General features: G+C 40.4%; 1 protein-coding gene across 2 annotated transcripts; it reads right to left on the bottom strand.

The window, feature by feature from the left end:
- Positions 1-121: 121 nt before the first annotated feature.
- chrnb3a (cholinergic receptor nicotinic beta 3 subunit a) lies at positions 122-10,160 on the bottom strand. 2 transcript variants are annotated; one of them, XM_061769930.1, is made up of 8 exons: positions 9,921-10,153; positions 6,224-6,375; positions 4,131-4,175; positions 2,641-2,750; positions 2,030-2,543; positions 1,366-1,556; positions 1,031-1,235; positions 122-829 (listed from the first exon to the last, which is right to left on the bottom strand). In XM_061769930.1, exons 1-8 carry the CDS (start codon positions 9,979-9,981, stop codon positions 698-700), a joined length of 1,410 nt encoding a protein of 469 aa, XP_061625914.1. In that variant the 5' UTR covers positions 9,982-10,153; the 3' UTR covers positions 122-697. The 2 variants fall into 2 exon arrangements, with proteins under 2 accessions (XP_061625914.1, XP_061625915.1); XM_061769931.1 differs by lacking the exon at positions 122-829 and having other exon boundaries at positions 1,049-1,235; positions 1,388-1,556; positions 9,921-10,160.
- Positions 10,161-19,193: the final 9,033 nt, after the last annotated feature.

Genomic DNA, 19,193 nt, shown 5'->3' with positions numbered 1-19,193 from the left:
CCTTTGTGCATGCACTTAACACTGAATACATCAATGGAGTTACAAGTTTGTGGTTTGAACTTACTTCTAAAATGTATATATATATATATATATATATATATATATATATATATATATATATATATATATATATATGATGGTTTATTCAACTTTGCACCCAGAAAAAGAGGAATTCTAGAAAATTAGTTGGTGGTATATGTTCATTAAAGGTCCCATATTTTACCAAACCAACTTTTTCTATTGGCTCTATGGTGCCTCAGTAAACATGGAAAATATTAATTAAATTCATCCACGCATTTGTGAGTTACAGACGTTTTTCTGCTGAGAGGCCTGAAATCAGGTCATTCGAATTTCTCGAGCTTATCTACGTCACTCCGTCAAGTTCTCCAACTACCTCTTCGCCCTCAAGCCAGCGCTGTCAACATAACAAACAAGTGTTCTCGCAAAAAATAGTGAGGGTTGGGTCTTCTACACAGAGGCAAGCAATCAGAGGAAAGGGGGCGGTCTTAGCCATATATGGACAAAGCGGATACAAAACTTTGTCAAACAGAAGTAGCTGTCAGAGGGGCTTTGTCTGGACACTCATATGACAAAACCAAGGTGTTTTTTTGAAATGAAATTGACACTTTTAAGTGTCCAAAGTCCATGTTGGAGAGTCACTCTATGGACGTCGAAAGAGCGCCAAAATTTGGGACCTTTAAGGTGAGCTGAGGTACATATGCAAAGCTGGTGTGAAGATGAGCACTGTTCCTAATATTGCCACAGTGAGGAAGGCCCACAGGAAAATCCTGTCCAGCACCTGAGCCACAAACTTCCAGTCTTGTACAACCTGCATGAATAGGAAGACACAATTACAGCCATAATGTTAAACATTTCTGTGGATATTGCTATGTATTATTCGAGAGGATGTTGTGCCACAATTATTTTAAAAGCGCTGGTGACATAGATTAGGAGATGATATAACAATATGTAATGTGAATACTGAAATCAGACTCAACATGCCACATTTGATCCCAAATTAGCCACACACCTCACGGATGAAGTGCTCCTTTCTGATGTGACGACTGATGTAGCGAACAGAATGCGTGGCCTTCTCCAGCATTGCAAGCCAGGCTTGATTCTCCTCTTCCTTCCCTCCAGCTTGCCCTCTCTGCTGTCCCGGAGCCCCCTTTCTTCCTATACCTCTACGAGGTTTCAGCTCAGGGCTACATATCTCAGTATGCGAGTAGTGGTATCTATAAGTAAGGAAGACAATGTATGTCGTAAACACATCCGATTTTATGCATGTCAACATAACCCTAAGTGGATTGTTGTTTGTTGCTGCTGTTTTTTTTTTTTTTTTTTGCTGCTTTCATTTCATTTAACCTGTCGGTGTGCCCCCGCATACATAGCAGCCTGGGCAGTCGCTGAAGGAAGAGGGTCTTCACCCAGGGGGCCATGGGGTGGTAGGTTGCAGAGGAGCGGTGATGGACATTAATAACGAAGACGGTTACAATAATGGAGAAGGTGACAAAGATCATAATGAATAGCAAGTATTCTCCAATTAATGGGATCACCTAGGATAAGGAAAGAGAAAGAAAAATATATGAGGCAATATCCTGTACATGACATCATCTGCAGTCAGGATTTAATTATATGTAGGAACGGGAAGTGGAAAATATTATGTCACGTAACATAATCGGTACAGTACTGTGCAAAAGTCTCAATTAGATTTGTTGTTGCAACAATGCTGTGATAATCAGATATAGAGAGATTGTCATCAGTAGAGGACAGACCTTCACAGGGCTAAAAACGATGGAAAAGAAAACATGCATTTTTATGTTGGATTTGAGAAAAATAACCTATTTTTAACAGAATGCTAATAAAAACTAGGGACTACAAAGTCAAGGGTGAACGCTCTAAAATATTTGTTTTTTTTATACTCAGGTCTACAGGTGATGAAGGCTTTAAATCCTTTCTTTTTGGTTACAATGAGTGAAAAATGAATATGAAATTCATAGTTCTGTCTTAAGTCCTTAAGCCATTCTACCTTTGAGGATGAGGGGATGATTTCCTCTATAACCAGGAGGAAGACAGTAAGTGACACCAACACAGATGTGGAAAGTGACAGTTTCTCTCCTTCATCTGATGGTAAATAGAAGACCAGCACAGTAAGAAAGGACAGACCAAGGCACGGGATGATGAGGAAGAGGGTGTAGAACAAGGGCAACCTCTTGAGGATGAAGGAGTAAGTTACAAAGGGGTACCAGTACACCCCATCCCTCCTGCTTCCCTTCATTCCTGTTGCATTGAGGATTTCCCACTCGCCATTGTCAAAAAAGTCTTTGCGGTCAACATAGTGATCCACCAGAGCCAGATCAACCATGTTACCATCATAAGTCCAGGAGCCAAACTTCATGGAGCAGTTTTGACGGTCAAACGGAAAGAAGGTGACATCCATGGTGCAAGAGGACTTGTAGCTGGCAGGCGGGGTCCATGTGATGGTCCCATCCCACCGAACAATGGCTTTAGTCATCAGGGAACCCTCAAAACGACCATCCGCGCTAGTCATTGATGGGAAAGGGATGATTCAGAAAGAAATATATCATTAAGACAGGATGAAGGCATGAAAGATATATGGTGATATATGGTGTCACTCACTTTTCATACAGAACAATGTCTGGCAGCCATATAGTCTCTGAAGGTACTCGGATCGATGTAATACCGCCATATTCATCTGGATTCCATTTTAGCTTGACATCGACCCATTCCTTAGCGAAAAAAAATCATGAATACAGGCAATGCTTGATTAGTTGATATTGCCACGACCATGTAACGCGATGGAATCTGGATCGTGTGTCAGTACCTCAAAAATGGTTGTAAATTCATCAGGGTGCTCATAGTGTCTTTACTGATGAACAGTGGTGTTGGTTGAGTTATTTGTATTTACATTATTTCTTACAAGAAAATATTTCTAAATCCAAACAAGTCAGAGGCAGACCAGCATCTGGAAAACGTGATAACTGAGGCTGCACAATTAATCGAATTTTAATCGTGATTGCGATTTTGGCTGCCAGGATTAAATGAGCCTGATTGTCTGCGATTTTTTACATTTAAAATCTGGGCACTGCTGCGTATTAAAAGTGCTTCATTTCCAGCAGTGCCGGTAACCTCGTCCGCCAGAACACCAGGGGGGCGAAAGTATGGCTTAGGCGTAATTAAGGTCCAGCACCCCACTACAAGCGTTAATAGTGTCTGACCGTGACACGCCGCCTCTCCGCCAACATGCTGAAGCTTAAAATGGCATTGATGTCCAATGTAGTAATATATAAAGCTTTTATTTTTAAGTTGGCCCTCTCAGCATCTTGGCGTAGAGGCGGCGTGTCACGGTATGACACTGTTAACACTCGTTGTAGCAGATGCCTTGACTTCAACTTTTAGGCTTCAGTAAAAAAAAAACAACAAAAAAAACTCTAGAAGTAAATAGAGAAGGAAACCACAACTGTTGAGTTCTTTGCAGTTTGTGACCGTGTACGACTGACCAATGGTCAGAACAACGGAGACGTACATATGCTACGCTACGTGCATGACTGGTTTGATGTCATGACTGTTTTGAAGCCCAACTTGCTAGAATTTGGTTTTCTTTATAATTGGTGTCTTTGGACAAAAGTTAAACATGTATATTATTTATTTATACAAATATGATATGATATATGTAAGCATGAACGGAACCTAAACATCAGCTACCGTCATCTTTGGTATCACATCTTGTGTTAAAAAAAAAAAGACATTGTAGTCATTTAAAGTTCCCACGGGTGATATATCGCGTTCTCCTTCGCAATTCAATCAGCGAAGAGGAAATGAATTTACCCATTTTGCTTGCGCATATATCGGATTAAACAATGTAGCGTCATGTTTTAAATGACAATCTGTCGAGTTTATTATGGTCCGAGCCATATTGTGTTTTTTACACAAGAAACTGGTCAGCCTGATTGGTTGCTTTATACATCTTTGCCCCCCTTCATCCTCATCTCTTCCTAAACATTGAGTATCATTTCATTAACAATTATGCATTGAAAACACACAAAATCAGAAGAGATATAATGTTTCAGCACAAACAACGCATGGCGCTTAGTTGGGCTGTTGCGTACCTGCCAAAGCCAGACATTTGTAGTCATCAGTTGGTTCTTCTCATCCTGTTGGACCAAAGGGAAGACAGTTTTTTTCTCAACATACAGTAGATTTGCTTCTCTTGTATGCGTGCATGTGTGCATCACTACACCTTGCTTGAGCCAATATAATTGCTTGAGAATTCAAGGACAAATTGTGACAATGTAGATATTCAAGTACACAACATGTTGATGAGTTCATTAATCGGTTTTATATGATGGATGGTATGACAGTAGTTATCTATGTTTTTGGGGGGTTTTAGGCGGATGATTCTGACTCATTTTATTGTGAGCTTATTTTGTGAGTTTATTATTAATTGTTTATTATTATTCTTATTATTATTATTATAGCGGGACGGTGCATGACTGGCTAGAGCGTCTGCCTCACAGTTCTGAGGACCTGGGTTCAATCCCCGGCCCCGCCTGTATGGAGTTTGCATGTTCTACCCGTGCCTGCGTGGCTTTTCTCCGGGTACTCCGGTTTCCTCCCACATCCCAAAGACATGCATGGTAGGTTAATTGACAACTCTAAATTACCCGTAGGTGTGAATGTGAGTGAGAATGGTTGTTTGTTTGTATGTGCCCTGCGATTGGCTGGCAACCAGTTCAGGGTGTACCCCGCCTCCTGCCCGATAGGGATAGGCCCCAGCACTCTCGCGACCCTAGTGAGGAGAAGCGGCTCAGAAAATGGATGGATGGATATTATTATTATTATTATTATTATTATTATTTAACTACTGTTAAATTATACAAGAGAGTTTAGTAACTAAAACATCTGAATTAAGTAATATTGAGTTAAATGTGATTTCAGTATAAATTTGTTGTCAAACTTAAAAGAATTAATCATAATGTAATTTGCGAGAAAAAAAATGAAGTCAATATTTTGAATTACAATAAACCCCAAGAAAAAAGGGATGGTTATGATGATGACGATGATTACCATTGCCTATATGAGTAGTTCAAACCATGAATAAATTATTAACTTAAAACACCTAGATATAATTTCAAAGTCATCTTTTAGGTAACATTACTCTTTAAAAATAAATCTCTTAAAGATGATTTGATTTTGAAAAAATGCACCAGAAGTAAGAGGAAGCTGGCCTGTGTTGTTGCGTTGCAGCCGAAAATATACCAAATTGTCAAGCAATTACAACCCTGCTCCGCCCAAAGTGCGCACATCAAGGTGGTATATTTTATTATATTATAATATAATATTATAGATATTATTATTATATTATAATAATAATTAAGTGGCCGGCGGAATGTGCGCAGTCAGAAAAAGTGTGGAGCCGCACGCCTTCTCTGACTTAAGCATACGCGGGAGAATGTAGCCCAATGTGATTACGCTCTGTGGACTTACCGGGGGCAGTTTTCTCTGCAACTAGGTGTTTGTGTGTGCGTGCATGCATGCGTGTGGTTTTTGGGTAAATAAATGGGGCCGACTTCCTCTCAGGCTAATGGCCTCATTATTTCTTCTCTCCTTTTGAAGATCTCTCTGTTAACCGCTTCCCCTGTCTTTGACTCGACTCTCTCCAGAGGTCTTGTGTATTTGTATTCTGTCACCTCTTTACCCCACTTCTCTTTCCACACATTTCTGTCCTCTCTGTAGCCCCATTCCTCTGAACCCGTTAAATACTGTAAAAGAGGCGCTCTATCTCCCCTCTTGAGTACCATTCCGAGGTAAGATGGATCCTCTCTGTCACTTTTGACACAGTGACACTGACCTTTTTGTTTTGTTTTACTTCATGCATACTTTTCTCCTCCCCCACCCACTTACATGACACAAGACCTGGACAAAAATAGACAAGACCTGGTCTATAAATGTTTCATTTGTTTTCATTATCTGTCTTACGGTGGAAAAAGTGTGGTCACAATTTGATTATTATTCACTGATATTATTGTTAAAGTTAACTACTTTTTGGTAAACTTTACACACCATTTGTATCTAAATACAATGAAATAACAACACGAGGACAGAAAATTGAAAAAAAAAAGTATTCATATTGATGGGAAATTATTGCTGAACTAACTGTCTGTGTCACTGTGCACTGTAGTTGCATGTGTTGAATCCTTACCACATCCACCAGTTGTGAGATCTTTAGTCCAAAGCGCACAGTGATGGTGTCATTGGCATGCTGCACAGGTCGAACCCACTTCTGGTAACCTCGGAACAGGTTCCTCAATAAGGAATCCTCCAACTCGGCCAGTGACACGAAGTCATCCTGAGCTGCAATGAGAGAAAGAAAACCAAAATTAAAGCAAAATAACTCATCCTGTTCTATCCTCAGCCATCGCAGTCATCTTGCATCAATTCTCTCTATACATGTATATAACAATATATCTTCCTCAAGAAGAAAAAATATTATTTTAAAATAATCTAAGACTTGTGTGTATCCTCTATAGCAGAGGTTGTCAAACTTTTTGAAACTGAGAACTACTTCTCGGGTACTGATTAATGCAGATTGCCACCAATTTCATTGACAGTTCTGGAATTACAAATTTGCTCACATTATTTGGGACGAAATCATCTCTCTCATCGATATTACGCTCGCCAGGAATGTTATGGTTTTCCCATCCGCTACAATATTGACCTTTTGTGTGTTTATATATTGTCATTTCCAAATTTACACCAATAGAAGTGTGCTTTAAAATGAATACCAACATACACAAAAATAGACACATCTCACTGGTGAGCTATTTTTGTCTGGTGCTCGCAGACACCCCTGCTCCACGGCAACTACAGTCCTGAGTAAAATCCCGCGAGGTACCGCAGCGTTGAAGGGACTACAGGTCATTTACTTAAAGCACTGGATTAGGAGATATCGATTACTTCACTTTCTTCCTCTTGTGCCATTCAAAACACAAAACAATCAACTTGCACACAACGAACATGAAGTTGGCAAATGGACCTAAACTGACAGCTGGTCATGGATGAGTGGGTGCTTCCCAGCTCCCAAGGCTGACAAAATGATCATGCTGACATGATCACCACAGACAGAAGCATTGCCAGGAGAGAAGAGCTGAGCACCGTGTTGCTCAGTTAAGTCAGGCACGAGATATAACAGTCACTTAACGAGTGACGCTCCAGCTGAGCAAGAGACAACCAGTCAAGGAAGACTGCTTCCTCTTAAGAAACTTTAAAAGAGCAGACATCAGATGTCTCAGGTCGACCATACGAGCAAAAACACGTGGAGTAAGTGATGTCATCTTTTAAATACGGAGAAACTGGTCCTGAGCTTCCCACTTACATAATTTGTTGGCACAATTTTCATTGTATCCTTCAGACACCTTCCATCCAATCATTTTCTTGAGTACTTGTTGGGGACAAGGGTCGTGGGTGAGCTGGCGCTTATCCCAGCTGACTTTGGTAGGAGGCAGGGTAAGTGGACTCGTCACCAGCAGAGCACATATACGAACAACAGTGCCTTTTCTTTTCTTTTTTTTTAAACAGCTCTTGTATGGATGTAATTACTGTATATTGTCTATATGTTCGGCTGTGATTTGTTAGTGTAGCTTCTCTTGTTGTTTTGTAGGTTAGATCATTGTGTCTCTTGTAGCTAACAACATCTCCACAGTTGCACTCAAGCAGATGACAGAGAGATTTACTGGACACCAGCAGCACTGCACAGTAATTGACCCGAAGTTGCGCGACACAGGACGCCACAGTAAATCAGCAGTAAAGCCAAGAGCTCTGAAAATTCAGGCGTAAGACATCAGTGCTTCATATTGCAGTGCAGCGACAAAGACGCATCAACAGATGCGTAGTGGAGAGAGCTGATAAGCAAAGAGTGAGACAGTTTGACCCACAGCAAACTCCCAGTGGCGTCTGAGAGTGACAATGAGAAGAGATTGGTTTTGAAGGAGGGAGGTTAACTGTGATTCGGGATGTCAGAATACAAAAAAACTATTGTAGTTTTGCATCATGAGAAACATACAGTCAATGGACAAAAGTCATGGGACACATGGCCATAACAGCTTCCATCCATTTTTTCCCCCTCATTAGGGTCACGGGTGTGCTGGAGCCTGTAGAATACTGCATATTGCATACAATATGCAGTATTCTACGTATGTATAATACATACAATATGCAGTATACATACATAGAATAGAATACTGCATATTGTATGTATTTTACTTCCTGTTAGCAGCTAGAACAGCCTCCACTCTTCTGGGATGACTTTCTGCGAGGTTTTCGAGTGTTTCTGTGAGCATTTTGTAAACAATGATTTTAGAGCTGATGCTGTTCTGCCGATGATGTTGTTCTGGTCCACTCTAAAGCTGTTTGATCCGGTCACACCTCTATTGATCTTGCTTCATGCACTGGGCCACAGTCATGCTAGAACCAGAAAGGGCCTTCCTCAGACTGTTCCCGCAAAATTGGAAAAATTGAACTGTCCAAAATGTCTTGATATTTTGAGGAATTACATTTCACTCAAGACTAAGGGTCCAGTCCAACGTGTGAGAGGTGGCTCAGCAGGCTTGTGTCCAAATGGTCGATTATCTCATCCCATAATTTTGCAAAACATACAGGGAGCAGACACTGTAAAGACATTTAGAGTGTATTCAAGGCCGCTTCCCAGTCTCCCTATATGATTGTGTGTCTGATCATGATTATATACTGATTTCATTCTCAAATGGATGTCACCCCATTGCATCAGATCTTGAATCCCGCACATAATTAGAGAATGTGCATGTACTACTTTCAGTCATCTGAATAGCATCTACCTCTGGATGCAGTTATATCTCAAAAACCTCCGTTCACAAGAGAAAAAAAACATCTTTGGATACGGTTGCCAAAGAGGCTGCTTCCTTTGGTTATGTGTCCGTGATTGAGCACAGAGGTGAAAGGCAGCATATTGGTTGGACCGCAGCGGGTGTTAGCCGAGGGGGGATGTGGTGGATTCTCTGTGGATAGATTATGACACATTAGTGTGTGTCAGTAGATGTTCACTACACTACACAATGAGACGAGATGGTACATATCGAGGGTGTGCAGTCAAAACGTGTGTGTGTTTGTTTATATGTGTATATGAATGAAAACAACAACAAAACAAAACAAACCTCAGGCCCTCAATGTGAAACTGTGGTACAGTATCATCACCTGAGACACTGCCACCATCTGCTCTTTGTGGAGCCACAGCGGGATGTACCACTGAGAGGGGAATGGGACGTGAGGGAAAACAGAGGGGAGCCCTTCTTCCTTTCATTATTGACATTGATGTTATTACAAAGACTGTTTCATATTTTTGCTCTCCCTTTTCATCTTGTAAAGACTGTGTTTTTTCAAAACATCACTCATCCGCAAATGACGGCATAAGAGCTTTTATTGATATTGTCCTCGAGAGAGAGAAAAGCCCCCTCAACACACGTACTGTAACTTGCTGACAGTGACCGTGCACTGTAAATATGAATGGAACCTTATTTCTGGAAAGAGACAACTAAAGTGTGCAACTTCTTGTATTACTTGTAGGCCTAATTGTAAAGTGACTTCAAAGTCACACAAATATTTGCAGGTCAAATGTAACGTGTTAGTTACTGATACAAAATAATTCATATATTCAGGCTTGCAAAATAGTGTGTTGGTGTCACATTATGCAGTGTTACCTATTGTTGTTGACTTTACTGAAAAAAGAGGGATCCGTATTATTTCGCCCCCCACCACCGCAAAAAAACAAAAACAAAAAAAAAGTAGCATATATGAATATGTGTAACGTGATGAGAGGTGCCTCGATAACGCGTGACATTGTCGAACCTTGGCGTGCACATTCTTACCTTGCACAGCAACATTCTCGGCGGTCAGGAGCGACAACAACACGACCAGCACCAACTTCATCGTCCGCTCGACAATTTCAAAGCATATTTTCGCAGCGAGCAACTATCGCTCCCTTGACGTTGAGTTGAAATCCACCAACGGGCGCAGCGAGAACCGCGTCTCGGCTCCGATGTTGTGACGTCCCTGCCGGTTCTGTCTCTTAGCGAGTGAGTCCCGGTGAGGAGACGGCGGCTGTCGATGGAGGAGGAGGAGGCGGATGATGGGGGGGCAGGAAAAAGAGGGGCTCGCCTGTTAAAGAATGGAGAGAGGGCAGATTTGTACGATTTGCACCCCGTAAGAAAAAAAAAAAGCACTTTACCTGAATGTGTTTTGTCAGATGACACGGAGACATGGAGTTGTCGTTTTTTGTTTTTGTTTTGTTTGTTTGTTTTGTTTTTTTCCCCTGGCGCGTACTAGCACAAGACAACGCATTCGCCATGAATTCGTCTTGGAGCAGACAACATCAAACCGTTCTCTTAAATGAGGCCATGGATGCCAGCGGTTCTCCCATTGTTGTGTCCTCTTCACGTTCTGTTTCCCCTCATGAGACCCCAAAATTTCAATCAGTTTCCATCTTTTTGATGACATGTTCAGTGGCAGTCAGGGGTGTCGCTGGGCCTATTTTAGGGGGGCTCAAGCTCAAGTAAAGTACAGATACCTGAAAGTCTACTTAAGTACAGAAATGAAGTATTTGTACTTTTTTTACTTCCCATCACCGCCAATCTCACAGTGCAACCCATTGACATCATTACAGTGCTTTTTGGCATGAAAATGTTCTTTACATACAGCATTCAAAAAAAATGAAATGTACATTCTAGTACATTTTCTGCTGAACTAAATACAAATCTTTCAGTGTCTTTATTTCAGCAACAAAGATGTAAACACAGCAACTCCTCGAGACCCAGTTCTAGTTCACCTGTAACCATTTATATCAATTTATTTGGTTTTACATCCCTGTTATTTATCTATGACAGAGTTTTTGAACCTTTATTGACCGGAGGCACCCATTTTACATTCGAAAAACCTCTCGTCACTAGCACCACCAAACAAAAATGTCGCAAAAAATATGAATACTGAAATAAAGATGCTTTCGTTAAAATGTACTCACAAATTGACTTTGTGTCAAATTTAGGCCTGTTTAAGTAAACACAAAGCTAATATTAACAGGCTATGACTTATTCTACTGAATGAATGGCAACAAGTGGATACAGGTTTATTGTACTTTGTAATGGAAGAGCATTTCATTGTTCTGCCTGTCACTATATATGTGTCACTGGCATAGATACATAATCCAAAATACATTTGTAATTAATAAATCATAACTTTCTGACAAATTAAGTGAAATTGGTTCATTTCCCTCGGCACCCCTGATGATCTCTTACGGCACCCTGGTCGGGAATCACTGCTCAATGCTAGGTTAAAGCTATGTGTAATGTACTAAAGCTACATGTTCATGTCAAAGTTCTGTATACTATAGTAAGAATCTGTGAAGCATATTAAAGTTAAGAGAGTCGTTCTAAAGCTGTGTATGTCCTAAGTCACACATTTATATAGTCTAAACAATCCCTTGATATGTGACCTTATGAATCTCACAATTGGAACAATACTAATATCATTAAACATGAAACATAATTAAAAGTAAATCGGTGTCCTCAATAAAATAATGAATATAGTAAATAATACATTCCAATTGTATTTATAATGATTTATTGATATGGATATTAAATTTATAAATAAAAGTGTCTATCATCAATTTTTCTGAACAGAGGGTTCCCTGTAAGACTTTCTTTGTTTGCTGGTGATCTGCCCTTTAAATTTAAGATTAAATCTGGGAAACAGCTGTGGGAATATATTCACATGCCAGGGGCCAACAGTCTGAACGACACACAGCAGCAGGCCTGGTTGCCGTTTGTTTAAGCAATCAAATAAGGAGTCGGTTGAATCATAAACAAGTCAGTTTGCGCTCTAGAGGGAAATGGACTCTTGCTTTCTCCTAATTAAGTTTGAGCTCATCGCAGCTGGAAGAGGAACTGTAAGGTGAATCATTTTCCTCCCACTCTCTCACTCACACACACACACACACACACACAACAAGTGTTGCCAAGTTCCGAAAAGGATTTCAGATGCTTTCATACACACAGCTCCTGGTAGCCACAGCTGAAGTCACTTCTGAATGGCCTTACACACATCGAGCCCTTCAATATTTGGCTCATTCTGCTCACAATCCAATTTATTAAGAATCAACATCATGTATGTCAATCCTGAGTTTGGCAAAGTTAGTCTGTTAATCCATCCATTCATTCTCTACACTGCTTATCCTATTCAGCGTCATGGGGTGCTGGAGCCTATCCCAGTTTACTTTGCGCGCAAAACCCAGACTACACTCATAAGTGGTTGCCAGCCAGCCACAGGGCACATATTGAGACAGACAACCATCCAGACTCACATTCACACCATCACTGAGTGGGAATTGAACCCACACTGCCTGCAAATGTACCACTACACCATCAATTACCTAGTCTATTTACAAAGAAAATAAATAATCACTTTTGATGATATTTCATGATGTATTTCTCACTTGGCGGCACGGTGGTTGACTGGTTAGAGCATCTGCCTCACAGTTCTGAGGAGCGGGGTTCAATCCCCGGCCCCGACTGTGTGGAGTTTGCATGATCTCCCTGTGCCTGTGTGGGTTTTCTCCGGGTACTCCGGTTTCCTCCCACATCCCAAAAACATGCATGGTAGGTTAATTGACAACTCTAAATTTCCCGAATGGTTGTTTGTTTGTATGTGCCCTGCGATTGGCTGGCAACCAGTTCAGGGTGTACCCCGCCTCCTGCCCGATGATATTTTTTTCATGTAAGCCCGGATTCAAACACCCAGCCTTTAGAATTTTGAAGTGGATGTGTTAACCACTTGCACACCGCGTGGTCATGTATAAAGGAAATAAAACTGTAAAAGAATATTCATTGTCCAAATAATTTTGGACTTAACTGTATGTTGAGATGTTAATTCATATAGCCCTGGGGGATTGGACAATGTTATTCATGAAATTCAAATACTGTATTCATGAAAAGATTTAGGAAAAGTTGACAGTAATCGGATCAGAAATCCCTCCCGCAAGAGTTTAAACTTCAGATTGAAGTCTTGTGAGCAACTGTCAATTGTTACACCGATGTTGTGTCACATTTGTATTATTCTTCATCCTTATACCGGAGCCTCTTATGCTTAGCTTCTTATTTAGCTCAACTCACTAGCCATGGCTGTCTGGATCAAATTTAGAAATTTTTTTGTCTTTCCGACTGAACTCAATCATACAGGATTAAATGCTACTTTCCAGCCTTTTGTGTTTGACCGAGGCACTTGCCTAATTGTAAACCTTTACATTCTTATTGGGACATGTCACTCTTTCTACCATTAAATTATGGAAATATTATGAGAAAAGTGCAATTTTATAGTAGTGTGTTTAATGTTCTTCTACAAGATTGTCCTTAAGCAATTAGACAGATATATGGATGTATTGCAGTTGATTTCCTTCCACTATACCCATTATCATATTATCGCTATATGGTGATATTATCGTTGGGGAAGAACGTTGGGATAATATCTTTCAGGTTAATCAGGTTAATCTACATTCCCACCCCTAGTCATTAGCAAGTAGTAGCTGCCAGGAAAATAAACTTTACCTTCTGGTCATCGTAGACACAAGACAAAGATTAAAATCTTTCAATACTGGGAAAGAAAAGCAAGCGTTTTTGGGGGTTGGGGGTTGGGAGCTGCAATTATATTTTGATTATGATAAAGAGACGGGTCTGATTTTCTGCTCCAGTTGTTCTGGTGGCCAAAAGCAGCTGCAGTGGAGAGGCCGTATTCACTCTACCACTCCACTCCTCACTTGCCCAAGCAATGAAGCCCAATTACCAATTACATGGAAAACCCACAAACATCCTGCAGGGCCCACTGTCCACAGACACAAGAGAGCATGTGTCGCAAATTGGGTTTTCGTGGTGTTGTGGCAAAAGCTGGACCCAAGCGTAGGTAGGCAGAGAGGCAGGCAGGAGTTCAGCATTTACTCAAAAATAATTATTTTCAAAAATACAAAACAGCAAGCACTAAATTAATAAAGTCCAAATGTTTAAATTCAAATAAACAGAAGGAAACTAAGCACTCAGCACTACAGTAAAACATGACGAGGCAAAGGAAACATGACATACAGTATGACAACAATGCACCAACTAGACTGAAAGAAAGCAGGGAACTAAATACAAAGTGATGAGACAATGAGGCACACCTGGACAAGACAAGTGGCTGGGTTGAGCTGATTGGTAGACACAAGAAACAGCGCTCAGGTGGAAATGAAAACCTAACAAGTCCTGTAGTTGATCATGAATCACGGATGCACGTAGCCACCTGCACCGAGATAATAAATCCATGGAATGGCCGTGCCCGCAGAGCTGCATGGATGTTCATGGCGGTCTTGCATAAAGTTATGCAACACATCACGGCAGATGATTGACAAGAGCTAGCGGCTAACCAGCGGCTAACTAGCTGCACTAGTGAAGAAGATGTTCCCAGGCAGTCAGCGTGGATTTTTTTACAGCACCGAGACTGGCACAAAACACACCACGGTCACGATGCAGTGAGGGATCCTGGTTTAAGTTAGCGATATTAAACTAAGAAGAAGCCTTTTGGCAAGAAGCAGTTGTCAAAACGCGCCAGCCAAAATGTATCAGCGACAGCAGACTCTTTCTGGTGTTGTGACAAAATGCGCGACCAGAAAACAGGACATAACCAGTGGGCTATACATTGTGGTGAAATCCAATTGGATTTGTATATGTTGAGCTGTGAACAGAGCACACTGACAAAAACAAAAAAAAGCAAGCCAATTTCAACACGTCGGCACGGTGGTTAGAGCGTCTGCCTCTCAGTTCTGAGGACTGCGGTTCAATCCCCGGCCCCGCCTGTGTGGAGTTTGCATGTTCTCCGGTGCCTGCGTGGGTTTTCTTCGGCCACTCCGGTTTCCTCCCACATCCCAAAAGCATGCATGGTAGGTTAATTGACAGCTCTAAATTGCCCGTAGGTGTGAATGTGAGTGCGAGTGGCTGTTTGTTTGTATGTGCCCTGCGATTGGCTGGCAACCAGTTCAGGGTGTACCCCGCCTCCTGCCCGATGATATTTTTTTCATGTAAGCCCGGATTCAAACACCCAGCCTTTAGAATTTTGAAGTGGATGTGTTAACCACTTGCACACCGTCCGGTCATGTATAAAGGAAATAAAAGTGTAATAGCCCGATGATAGCTGGAAGAGGCTTGACCTTTTGTTGAGTGTATAAAGTCCTGGCTTGACAATCAGACAGTGTCAAAAAACATTTCCTTCATCGAGTAAGGCGTGCAATTCCATCCATATTCAGAGTTGCTCCCTTCATACCTGTGATGTTTTGAGTGGCCACAATTGTACAATTTTGGGATTATTGGTTTAGGGGGAAAACAGTCCCCACAATGATAAAACGATACATATACCATCCCTGCCAATCTAGTGTATTGTATCATCCTGCACTGGATTAATGCATAGAGCCACTGGGTGTAAAAGCTCTGCAAACAATCTCGAGAGAGCAATGACTCAGCATGGCTTAATGCGGAAAATGTGTTCTAATACACACGTACGCAGACACACACACACACACACACAGCCATATAGACACACACCAGTTATGATAAATGCTTTGGGACATCAGACCTTATTTGGTTATATATGGAGATAAAGATCAGAGGATCAGAATATATGCATTGTAAATGTCAATCACTAGCTCCGCTTGGCCACTTTTAAACACAGAATGTAACATTGGGAATCAAATAACCAGTACACGATCCCCAAATATCAACAATTAATAAATTTCATTTTTATTTGACTGTGATTTTGAAAATATCTCATTATTTTAATCTAATTTGTTTAACAATGGCACAGTAGGGGTGGGTTGAAATAAATTTACTTCACAGGGAAGCAATTTATGAGACCATAGATCTTAATACAGTTTTGCCATCATTTTTATTCAGATATAATAAGTAGTTGAAATAGTGTCACAATAATTAACCTGAGGAAATGCAACACAAACACACACAGACACACACACACGCGCACAATAATCAGAGAGTGGCGATTAATGGAAAAGTAATTCACACAAGAAACAAGAAAAACTCAAATATCAGATGACTGTACACTATTTACTACAGGTACATTAAAAAGGATAGGAAAAAAATGATAGGAAGGAGCCTAAAAAAATATTTACAAACAAACAACCAAGACAAGGTAGCTGCCAACTAGATATGCTGTGAGGTATTCATGTATGGAGTATTGTGCTTTCAAAATACTGTTTATTTACTGTATATTCTAGGGGAAATTACTCTGCTCGACAGGTTAGCTTTAAATCGTTTTTAAAAGGTAATCAGACTTTGGCAGTCTTTTTCGGATGGAAAAAATGTCATATATGAGAAGTTTACGTAATATAATTAACTTAAAGAATATACTTCTTCATGTCACACATCAAATGCATGTCCATCATTCTTAATCTAAATTAGACTTTCAAACTGTTCATGGTATCTTTAAAAAAGGCAAAATATCACAGAACACCGTAATCTGAACGTTGAGCAATTTCTTACATTAACAATTTTATCAGTGACTTTGGTCGCGGGTAACAATATTCATCAAGAAAATTACAAGACAGCATTCAGTAAGATAGATTTTGTTGTGAAGTTACAAACTGATGCCAGAGTGAAGTGTTCATTTTACATCCTCCTCCCACTGTTCCATTACAAGCAGGCTTGGGAGAAACAATGCATGTAAAATGTGATCATTCTCTACCTCCGCTAGCTATCAAAGAAAACACCTCCCTGCTGCTGTGGACCGCATCTCTGGCTTTCTTCTTTTCCTACCTCTTCCTCCCCCAGTATCCCTGAAACAATTTGATGTCTCTGCAAGTGAAAGTCAGCACCGCCTCCGTATAAGCGAGAGTGAAGAGAATGTTAGGTAAATGTTTACAGACACAACCTTTCCACATGATTTAATACGATGATAGTTTAATTATGTTGCTCTTCAACAACACTACATGGTGATTGAAAACTAACTCCCTATTTTAAACTACTTATAATTTATTCATATGTTGTAATATTTTTCTCAATTTTTCTGTGTGTATGTTCCATGATTAAAGGAGCAAGTCTATTCTACCAAACCAACGACTTTGGAAGAGCTTGAAGTGTGAAGTTATGTCTTCCATCCCACAAGAGTTCCTTGTGAAATCAGTTATGCGGTGCCCAAACGGCTTGAGAAACTGGTGGCAAATACTGGCGCCCATATCGAATTTTAAATAAAACTCCATGCAATACACTTTCTTCTCATGTTCATTTCTTGTAAGAATTATAGTTCAAAAATAAATTACAAGAACTTAAAAATAGGGAGTTACTTTTCAATCACCCGGTATATTTCATGGACTGTATGTTCTATAATGTTTTTAAATAAAATAAGTTGTTTAGAGAACCATTGAAAGCTGCAATTTCCTTTACGGACTCATCATAATTCTTATTTTTTATTTATTCTGATTTACGACAGGCGGCATGGTGTTTGAGTGGTATACAGGTCTGTGTCATAATTCTGAGGTCCACTATTCGAAACTTTGGTCCAGGTTTCCTGAGTGGATTTTGTATATTCTCTTTTTGCTTACATGGGTTTTCTCTTGGTACTCATCCTCCCACATTCCAAAACCTTCCATTTTGGGTTCATTGAAAAATCAAAATTGTCTATCGGTGTGAATGTGAGGGTGAATGGTTACTTGTATCTATTTGCCCTGCAATTGGTTGACGACCAGTCCAGGGTGTACCCTCCCCCTCACGTAAAATCAGATGGAATAGGCTACACCCGTGAGCCTAATGAACATAAGTTATATAGAAAATTGATAGATGGATGCAGAGCCAGTTTTTGATATGGGCGACCAGGGCAGTCACCCAGTGCGACATTCTGGATATGAATATGTGCAATGGATTAACAATGTACTGTAAAGTTGGCCGTCACGTTTATGGACCGTTGTTGACTGGGGATATTTTACCGCTAGCCAAACATGAATATTATTATTACTACATAATTTAATTACAAAATGTATGTAATGTAATCTATTATATCACTAGGAGAAAATGTGTAATTAAATTACAGTTGCTTTTGGAAGTTTCCATGGTTATAATTGTTGTTACATGAGAAATTTTGCTCATTAAATATAATTCCAAAGGTGCTATTGACGTGCCCTGCGATTGGCTGGCAACCAGTTCAGGGTGTACCCTGCCTCCTGCCCGATGACAGCTGGGATAGGCTCCAGCACGCCCGCGACCCTAGTGAGGAGAAGCGGCTCAGAAAATGGATGGATGGATGGAGGTGCTATTGACATGAAAATTTCACCAGATGTTGGGAACAACCCAAGTAATCCATACATAAAAAGAAAGTAGAACAAATATACTCAGAAATTAAGTTGTGTGTAATAATGTGAAATGACATAGGTAAAAAGTATTGAACACGCCAACTGGTATTTATTTAATACTTTATACAAAAGCCTTTGTTTGCAATGGCAACTTCAAGATGTGTCCTGTATGGAGGAACTAGTCGCATGCATTGCTCTGGTGTGATTTTGGCCGCAGATTTGGCAGCAGATTTTTGTCAAGAATGTCTCGGTACCTTTGCCTATTCATCCATCCTTCAATAATGTGAAGTTTACCAGTAGAGGAAGCTCAAAGAGGAGTTTGATAGATGTAGTGAGGTAAGACACAAGGTCAGTTGGTTTTAGAGAGTAGATTGAAGGAGATAAGCTTACATGGAAAAAGAATGACAAGTTGTGGCAACCCCTAATGGGACAAGCCAAAAGGAAAAGATGTATCATATCAGCCAAACTTGTCTGACAGTGAGGGATCCCTTTAATTTACTCAACTAATACTTTACTTCATCATAACCATCTGCTTTTATATTATGCACTTAAGAAGAGAGAATTCTCTCTACCGACAGCATGTCATATGTCATAATCAGGGGCAGTTTCTGATATGGGCGATATGGGCAGACGCCCAGGGCAGCAGTCTGTGGGGGTTGGCACCCCTCTTGAAAATCATTTGTGAGCTATATTATTTCAGGATTTCATGAATCATTGAGACGTTAATGCTGCACACGGGGAACTAATTATTCCTACTAAGGCTTACTTACACCTA

Source organism: Phyllopteryx taeniolatus, chromosome 4 (assembly GCF_024500385.1).
Source record: "Phyllopteryx taeniolatus isolate TA_2022b chromosome 4, UOR_Ptae_1.2, whole genome shotgun sequence".
NCBI classification, from domain to species: Eukaryota; Metazoa; Chordata; class Actinopteri; order Syngnathiformes; family Syngnathidae; genus Phyllopteryx; species Phyllopteryx taeniolatus.
Note: the sequence above shows the minus strand (reverse complement) of the source record. Positions and strands in the feature narration are given on the sequence as shown.